Here is an 8,921-nt window from a genome sequence, read left to right on the forward strand (position 1 = left end):
ATTATACAGTGGATTTGTCACTTAAAATATCGTAACTGTCTCGGGGACAATACCCCATGCTGAGGATTAATGGTCCCTCCAGACCTTTGATTCACCAGCGCCTTTTCTTTGCCCTTGACAAATTGGATTTTTAGGAATGGGAAGGTCGCCTGGACCATTGTTTGCTAGCCATTCAAAGTACTTGATTATGCAGGAGGGTTAGGGAAAGGCTCCACGTGACCCACTTGGATGGAACTCTGCAGCTGCTGTAAGAGCTAAACTCTCTCACCAAACTCTGCGCCCTAGAGCATCAACGTGCCAAGGGGTACCCCTCCTGTTCCAATTGAAAAGCCGGCGTGCACACACCACCGCGTCACTCTGCAGGCGGAGATACGCCTGTGTTCATCCTGCTCGCTGGCTGTCTCTGTCACTCCATCCCCGTTAAGTGCTTTGGGTTCCTGATTCCTTATATCCAGAGGCAGCAATGCAAACAAACAGGGCTCTGGCCATCAGCGTGAACGCAGAAAGTTGCATCCCAGCCGGACTGCGTCTGGGTCCTGTGCCGGGCATCTTCAAACTGGGCAAGTACCTGTCAGATCGCAGGGAGCCAGGACCTAAAAAAAAGGTATTTCCTGCACTGCTGGACCTTGTTTGATCAGACAGTGACTCAGGGGGATCTGTACTTCGGAGAAGAGGCTGCCTTCTCCTCGGTTCATCCTGCCTTTTAGAACAAGCCAGAGTACCAGGAAAGAAAGGGAAGCGCTTGATAAAGTGTTCCAAGATTCCTTGTTACGGCTTTGAAATTGAATGTATAGAAAACCTATCCAGCCTTCCTGCCCACTCCCTGCATTGCTGGATAGTGTTACGGCAGGCTGGTCTTGGTAGCGGGAAGGTGAAGGGGCTGTGGCGGTGTTTTCAGACAAGAGGATATGTCCCTGCCCTCGAGATCTTCATTAAGCCAAAGAGAAGAGGGATGATAGAGAGGCACATTGCACAGCCGGTGATTGCAGAGAGCCTGTTTCCGTGTAACCTGAACAAGAGGTGCTTGCCCCTGGTTTTAGGTGTGAGGAAGTTTCGCTAGTTTGCAGCTTTGTGGCGCTGGCTATGCTCTCAGATGCTGTTGCTTTGATAACTTGTTGGTGATTTGTTCCTTCCTTTCTCCCTTTTGGTCTTTCTGAAACGTAATTACTGACCTGTTCAGAGAAATCGTATTCTCCGTCCAAGTGTCCCTGGATTTGTCATGGTTTCGTTGATATATTTATTTATTTGGTATTTACACAATGGGGCACAGCGACAAGGTCAGCCAAAGCCATACTGGATACCACCGCTGTTGCTTTTTATTTGTATTTTTAAAAATCGTCTTCTCTTCGCCCGGTATCGAAATCTGAGCTCCAGTAATAATTTGTACATTTTCGAGCTGGACGCGGGTGGATGGGAGAATGAGATTGGTTTATAAATATTCCAGGGGCTAGGTTATTTCCAGGTACAGCACAAGCCCCAGATGCTTGTGCTGAGCCAAGGCTCAGAGTTAAGGGCGGTTTCTCCAGCCTTTTCCAGCTATTGAAAGCAAACCCGTGGCTTAGAGCTCAAATTCATGTACAATAGAGACGTCCTGAAATCAACATAGTTGCGTGTAATTGATGGACCTGACTGATGTTAATTCCATGAGTCTGGAATGCGGAAAATATCTCAGGCTTCCAGTAGCAGACACCTCAAAGTTTCAAAATCTTCCCTTATAAACAAAAGGAGGCAATGGAGAGGAGCTAGTTACCCCCTGCAAATTCTGCTAGAGAGTGTTTTCAACTGGCCTGTGTTGTAAATGGATCTATGGATGCGATGGCCACAAGGCAAACACTCCCTCTTCTCCCACACTTCCCCAGTGCACAGGTTGGTCATAAATTCCGCTTGGATTTTTAATGCCCTTTAATTGTTTTTAAACGCTCTGCCAGCCCCCTCAAATTTATTTCTCATCTGGCTCCATTGGTTTCTCTCTTTAGACGGCTTTGTTCAATTGACTTTTATTACATGGTCATTCAGCGAGCTGGCACTTCATTTTCTCTTTGTATGGGCCAGCAGATTATGAAGTATGACGCTCAGAGACTTTGTAGCTAAGCTGAATTCTCTCCTCTCTCCCTCCTTTCTTTTGACAAGTCGCGTATTTTACAACTGCTCCACTATAGGCGTAAGGCACGAAACCACACTCATTAAGAAACCTGAATATTATATATTACCTGTGCATTTTAAAATGAGCTTAAAAATTAAAACTAAAGGCAGCTTCAGAAGTTGAACAAGATACAATTTAGCAAATGCTGTCCAGCGGAGAAATTACTTACACAGAATTGTTCTTACAATAACGCAAAGAGTTACAGCTCTTAGAGTCAGACTATGTTGCTATCCTTACTCACAACGAGTAGCAACCTACTCCAGGGGCAATCTCATTTATCTCAATGTACAGTACTTTCAATATGAGTAAGGGTGGCAAAATCTAGCTCTTATAAATTAGCTGCTTCTTTCTCTTTCACCACTATCAAACAGTTTGCTGTTAATCCCAAATACTTGTTCGGCCTTTATATATTGACTGTTTAAACCAACGATTCCCTGGACGGGAAGATGATGCAAAGGTTGCCAGTGAGAAGCACGTTTAGGCTTTATTTATATAAGGGATTTGTGTTTGTGTTTTGTCTTGCTTCGATTCTGTGTGGAAATGACAGTGGCTGATGCCTGTGTTCTAGGTACGGATGGTGAGAGGGGAATTAGTAGATGAAGCCGGGGGCTCAGCTCTGGAGTGGATAGGGTTAATCCGGGCTGCCAGAAGCACGCAAGAACAGACACTGGAAGCTATTGCAGATCTACCAGGAGGACAGGTATCTCTCTCTCTCGATTGCATGCAACGTTCTGTCTGAATGTTCTTTACCAGCGCTGGGTTGCATTACAGGGTCATTGATAAGGTTTTCTCTCTTTTGAATAGATTTTCTACAGAGCGCTTAGAGATGTCCAGCCAGGGGAAGAGCTGACCGTGTGGTATTCAAACTCTTTGGCTCAGTGGTTTGACATCCCAATCACTGCTACTCCGACACACGATGAGAAAGGTACAGCAACTTGGACTTTATTATTCTGTTCAGTAGGTACTGCGTAGAAGTCAGTACAACTCACAGGTGCCTTTTCGAATGGAGAACTTCATGCCGTTTTCCCAATTGCAATTTTCCCCCCCTCAGAGCAACGTTATAATTAGCATCCACGTTGTGGTATAAAACTGAAGTTAGAAAACCTAAGCAAGTAAAATATGTGTTTGCAGACAGATCCTTTAAAAATAATATCCGCACAGTTACGATTGTTAATCAGCCACCGTTTTTACTGTAAACCAGTCGTCTGTTCCTTCTGCTTGTTTTATAAAAGTTGTTTTTAAATAAGTGGAACCAGGAATTTGACAATATATTGGAGGATTCAGATAACGAGATTGTTTTCAACATCGACTATATATTATAATTTTGATAGGAAAAGTGGGATTTTAAGATCGTTTATAAAACAATAATTCTCTATTTTTACAATAATTTATCTTACTGCTCTATTAAAACACCATTTTAATCTTTTCCCTTTGATTACAGCTTCAGATTCCATTTTCAGGTTAAATATGGGACAATTTCCAGCGACGACTCAGATTCATTTAGTCGTTTTAAAAGGGTAATGGTCAGTTTACGCAAATTAGGATGTACTAAGTAAAAATAATGTGGGAGTTAAATTCAGTTTATATATGTGCACTAGCAAATTAGCGCTTGGCATGCATCAGTCTTGGATAAATTATTTTAATCTGCAACTTGCTTTTAGGTGAAGTTGTAGTGTAAACATAAACGATGTTTTAAAATTACTAATCCAGTAGTTTCTGAAAGGGGGAAAACGTATGTTTCGAAATATGACGTAGGAAGAATATTTCAGTTATCTGTCTAAATGGTTTCCTATGAATCTGATAGCTAGCATATTTCCATGTGCTGTTTTCCATGCGCAGGCATTTTGTAGTTGACGTGGGGTTTCATTGCATGTAGAATTGTATTCTAAGAGCAGTTACATTGAGTATTTCATACAAATCTCTCAAAACCGTAACACACTCTTACTAGTGAAAACGAAGGCAACAGATTGAAGCTCGTTTTGAAAATTGCTTTTGGTGATGGTCTACTTAGTCACTCTGCTTGTAGCGTGAATACATTCATTGCTGCTCTGAAATTTCCCTGCACAGATTAGGTTGAATAAAGAGCCTAATAGAACAGACTTGTTCAAAGGCGAAATGAGCAGCGCACAAGGATTATATGATTCCTACAGATCAGAAGCCCGATCAGCACTGTCTACACACTTCTTGCTCAGGTTTTCCACATAAATCAGTGCCCTACCTAAGGAGGAAGGGCTTGATCGTCTCCTGGAGCTTATTCAGGCCCTGGAGCACTCAAAAAAATATCAGTATCGAGCCCGTTATTTAACATATTGAGAGGCACTATTACAATAGTACCTAACATTGATAGTTTAGGTGACGCTACAGAGAGTGAAATCATTTCTATTACAATACTGCAACATGAGAAATAAACTCTGTGTCAAATTCTTAAAGCCAGTGGGGCTACTGCCCCGATTAAGGCCTGCAGAATTTGACCCGTTGCAACAAAATCAATGAACCGGGAGAAGCCTGCTATACTGATCTGCATTAAAAGTGAAATGCCGCTAAGTACTCTGTCTGCTGCGTACACTTACCTTGAATATTACCTTACTCCACAAGTAATCTCATTAATTCCAATGGGAGTACACTACCACAGCACTGCTCTTTCAGAATAAGGACAGCAGAATCTGCTGCACTGTAAAAATACATATGCTTATTTCATATGCTTTCTAATCCACTGTTAAATATAGCACATATGATGCAATCTTATTCTGAAAATCAGTTGTTTCCCAACGTCCAGACTGAAGTTTCAGATTAATCAATACAGTATGAGGGCATAATAAATGGAACAAGATGTAAGTGTAGTTATTACTAATTTTGCAGGGGTGCTGGAACAATTTGTATGGTGGGGGTGCTGAACCAAACTATAAACACGGTATCTGATGGAAACCACTTCAAGCCAGGGGGTGCAACAGCACCCCTAGTTCCAGCACCTATGCACTTTTGTGGATAGCATTTTGAAAAAATGCAAGAAGAAAACTTCTAGACAGCCGATTTTGTTGAACAAAGTTTTTAACTAGATCAATGTAGTTTTAAACTGATGTAACATTATAAACAAGGCTCTTTTTAATAGCCCATTGCTTGGAAAGAGTTGGTTTTTATTCAGGATACGTTTGCGTTTTGAACAAAGCTTAGTTGGTATTGCAACTACTTTGTTAAGAACATAAAAACCCACACAACTTCTTTGAAAAGAGACAAAAAGTAGAAGTTTCTAAATCAACACAATAGGCTTATTAGGCTGTGGAGGTTGTTTCTAACTGCAAGCCTTTTCGTTTTTAAAGCTAGTTTACCTGTATCTCAATGTACAGTAGTAGGATTAATGAAATGGATCAGAGTCAGACACACTGCAAGTGAGCAATTAAGGCCTCAGCAGACACACTCCGCCTCTTCCCTCCCACCCACCTCAGCCCAGCAGTGCGAAAAAAACACACAACGTCCGATTTAAGATTCCAGCATAGATCCATAAAGATCACTCACTTCAAGGCAAGCTAGTGAGAGCTATGCATGACAGAAACTACATAATACTTACCAGAAGAGAAAATACGCAACCCATGTTTTGTTCTGTGCTTTCATTATTCAGTGTGCATGAAAGTGTTCCAAAGGGGAATGGGGGGTTGGGGTGGAAAGACTTCTATTTTATCCTGAATGATACTGAATGAATGAACTGACACTGGTTGATTCCTGAATTAAAAGTCATTTTTAAAAGGCTGTTTAGTGTGCTAATTCCATGTGAACTTATTCATTAACAACCCAACCATTTTACATGCTTCTCTTGCACTCTTCCGTGCTTTGCTTCAAGTTAATGTATCATTTTAACACACACTGGAACTATGTTTCAATGATATTTCTTAAAAGGCCAAAGGAGAAATCTCTGGTGTTTGTTTACTCCACTTTTAAGGTTGCCTGTAAAGATACCTCATCAATATTTTAATAGGATTCCAGCAATCTTGAAAACATATCCTATTTTACTTGCTCAGTTCCACAACTTTGCCTTTTTAGTGGATTCTTTATAAAGTTAGGGATAGTCAGTAATGCAGAGCCTGCACTACTACTATTATGATTTTGTAATTGTTTGAAATGTCTAATTTGTAAGTTTTTGATGCTGGTAAGTAGGAGAGACTATTATATATTTAAAAAAAATCTCCTGCAGAGATATGTTTCAATGTCAGGGTTGATAAAACAGGCCAGGTTTTATTTTACTCCTCAGAAGGAAGAGAAAGAAAAGTCTAAGTTTAAAGTAACATGAAGTCATAACACAAACATGGCCATTTCGGTTTGTTCCGCTTCAGGGAAGCCTAAATGTTTAGGGATGGGGCACAAAGGGCATTGTCCTTTGAAAAGGAATGATTACATATGGCCTATACATAGAGGAGATTGTCTCGCCCGGTAATGAGGAGCTCACGATCATTAGATTGACCTTTGTTCAGTTTAGTCAACTCCTCGACATACGCTACCTATTCTGCGAACGTCAACAGATGGGCCTGGCGACAGACGATTTAAGGCCACAGCTGCTCTCGTTTCCCCCAGCCCACTTTAGCCCAGTCCAAACTCAGTTTAGTCCACCTCCAGCCAGCCAGCTCTGCTCAGCCCAGGCCAGCCCAGCTCAGTTCCTGGCCCAAGAGGCTTTTGTGACCCAGCTTGAAAAGGCAAACCAGATAGTTGTGTCAGCACTCCAGTCCCTAAAGGAGGCTTTAGAGGAGGCGCTGGGCGGGCGGGTGCAGAAGTGGGAAGACCCCGTTTGCAGCTAGGACCCGATCCAAACCATTGCAGTTAACCAAAGCCCCCCATTGATTTCAATGGCTTTTGGATCGGGCCTTTACCGTGCAGCTTGCGGGAAAGAAGCAAAAGTAGTGGGCAGCTAGTGAGAGCAGCATTACTTTCCATTGCGCCCTTCCTAGCAATGCTTTAAAGGGCGTGCCTGGCCTGTCTAATGCAGGAGTCCCGGGGCCATCGTGGGCCATTTTGCTGCGGTACCAGGGGTTTGCACAGGCCTCTCCCTGGCTGACTCCGACGGGTGGGAGGCCACTGTTTGTCTAACGGCGGGCTCCGCTTCTCTTCCTAGGGGAGGAGCGCTACATCTGCTGGTACTGCTGGAGGACGTTCAAATACCCCAACAGCCTCAAAGCCCACGTCCACTTCCACTGCGTCTTGAACAACGGCCGTGGCTTCCTGCACCACCCCGACCATGCCCGCGCCTCGGAGCTCTTCAGCCTCTCCCCGAAGGCGGCGGCGGGCGAACTCCCCGGCGCGTCGGCTCCCCTGAGGCCCCACAGCCTGCAGCAGGCGGCCCGGGAGAGCATCAAGCGGGAATCCGCCGCCTCGCCGCCCTTGAGGCCGCTCCGCAGGCCCGCGGGGAAGGAGGAGCGAGCCCTGGACATGAGCGTGGGCTCGGGGCGGAGCCACGGGCCCTTCCTCGGCCTGGTGGGGAGCTCGGCGGGGAGCAACGGCCTGAGCTTCTACCCGGGGGGCAGGTCGGCGTTCAGGCCCGCCGGCCTCTCCAAAGCAGACGAGGGCAAGGCCGGCGGGCTGGGCTTCTGCAAGGCCCTGGGGAGCAGCAGGGCCGGGCGGGGCGGGCCCGAGGCGCTGGCCCCCCACCCCAAGTGCGGCGGGCACCCGGCCGAGGGCTCCTCCCCGGTGCTGGCCTGCGCTGGCGGCCTGCGCGCCTTCCCCTTGCTCTCGCACTTCGAGGAGACGTCGGCCTTCAAGCACGTGGAGCGGGGGCTGCCCCACGCCGGCCTGCCGCCCAGCCGCTACGCGCCGCTGCCCGCCGGGGCCGGGCTGCACCTGGAGCGCTTCTCGCTGCCGGCCCTGGAGGGGCTGAAGGCCTACCCCGGGGAGTGCAACCTGCCGCTCGTGCCCTTCACCCTCTACAACGGCGAGCTGCTCTACAGCGCCCCCTGCTACCCGCTCAAGCTGCACCTCGGCAACCTCCTCAAGTACCCGGACTCCGTGGCCTACTTCAGCGGGCCGGCGGCGGGGCTCCACCCGGCCGAGCTGGCCGGCATAGACCGCGATATCGCCATGCACACCCAGCAGCTCTCCGAGATCGCGGCCGAGAAGAGCCGCGGCCGCCTCGAGAGCCTGCAGCCCGCCGCCGCCGGCCCAGCCGGAGGCAAGCCCAAGACTGGCCACCTCTGCCTCTACTGCGGCAAGCTCTACTCGCGCAAGTACGGCCTCAAGATCCACATGCGGACTCACACCGGCTACAAGCCGCTCAAGTGCAAGGTCTGCCTGCGGCCCTTCGGCGACCCCAGCAACCTCAACAAGCACATCCGCCTGCACGCCGAGGGCAACACCCCCTACCGCTGCGAGTTCTGCGGCAAGGTGCTGGTCAGGCGCAGGGACCTGGAGCGCCACGTCAAATCCAGGCACCCCGGGCAAAGCTTCCACAAGGCGGCCGAGGACAAAAGCGAGCCCGGCTACCAGCCCCAGGAGCCGGAACAAAAGACTGACAACGAGAGCGAAGTGGACGTTTGCTTCACGGATGACCCGAGCGACCAGGAAACCAGCTGCAAGAGCAATGATCAGTAATCCGGCGACCGGGGTGGGGGTTGTCACAGCGCAGATCCGCTTCTGATTACACGAGCTTTGAAACACTTCGGCGGGCTTTGCCCTCCTAGGTAAATTACAGGGGGGACCGTATTGAAGGGGGCTCGGAAACAAACCCTTGCGGATGGGGAAAGAAAGGGGTGCTTATTTTTAACCATCCACTCTCACTCCGTTCAATGCTCTGAACTGCCAG

The 8,921-nt window shown here is 47.3% G+C and overlaps 1 protein-coding gene across 1 annotated transcript; it reads left to right on the forward strand.

Moving 5' to 3' along the window:
• The first annotated feature begins 463 nt into the window (after positions 1 to 463).
• PRDM13 (PR/SET domain 13) lies at positions 464 to 8,710 on the forward strand. Its single transcript, XM_032780462.1, has 4 exons — positions 464 to 604; positions 2,712 to 2,843; positions 2,948 to 3,068; positions 7,242 to 8,710. Exons 1-4 carry the CDS (start codon positions 464 to 466, stop codon positions 8,708 to 8,710), a joined length of 1,863 nt encoding a protein of 620 aa, XP_032636353.1.
• Positions 8,711 to 8,921: the final 211 nt, after the last annotated feature.

Source organism: Chelonoidis abingdonii, chromosome 3 (genome assembly GCF_003597395.2).
Source record: "Chelonoidis abingdonii isolate Lonesome George chromosome 3, CheloAbing_2.0, whole genome shotgun sequence".
Lineage (NCBI taxonomy): Eukaryota > Metazoa > Chordata > Testudines > Testudinidae > Chelonoidis > Chelonoidis abingdonii.

Bases quoted from the DNA above. Each gene is read 5' to 3' on its own strand.
- PRDM13 (XM_032780462.1), top strand. From the start codon at position 464: ATGCAAACAAACAGGGCTCTGGCCATCAGCGTGAACGCAGAAAGTTGC. The intron at 2,844-2,947 runs GTATCTCTCTCT...TCTTTTGAATAG, and splicing joins CAGATCTACCAGGAGGACAG to ATTTTCTACAGAGCGCTTAG. The intron at 3,069-7,241 runs GTACAGCAACTT...TTCTCTTCCTAG, and splicing joins TCCGACACACGATGAGAAAG to GGGAGGAGCGCTACATCTGC.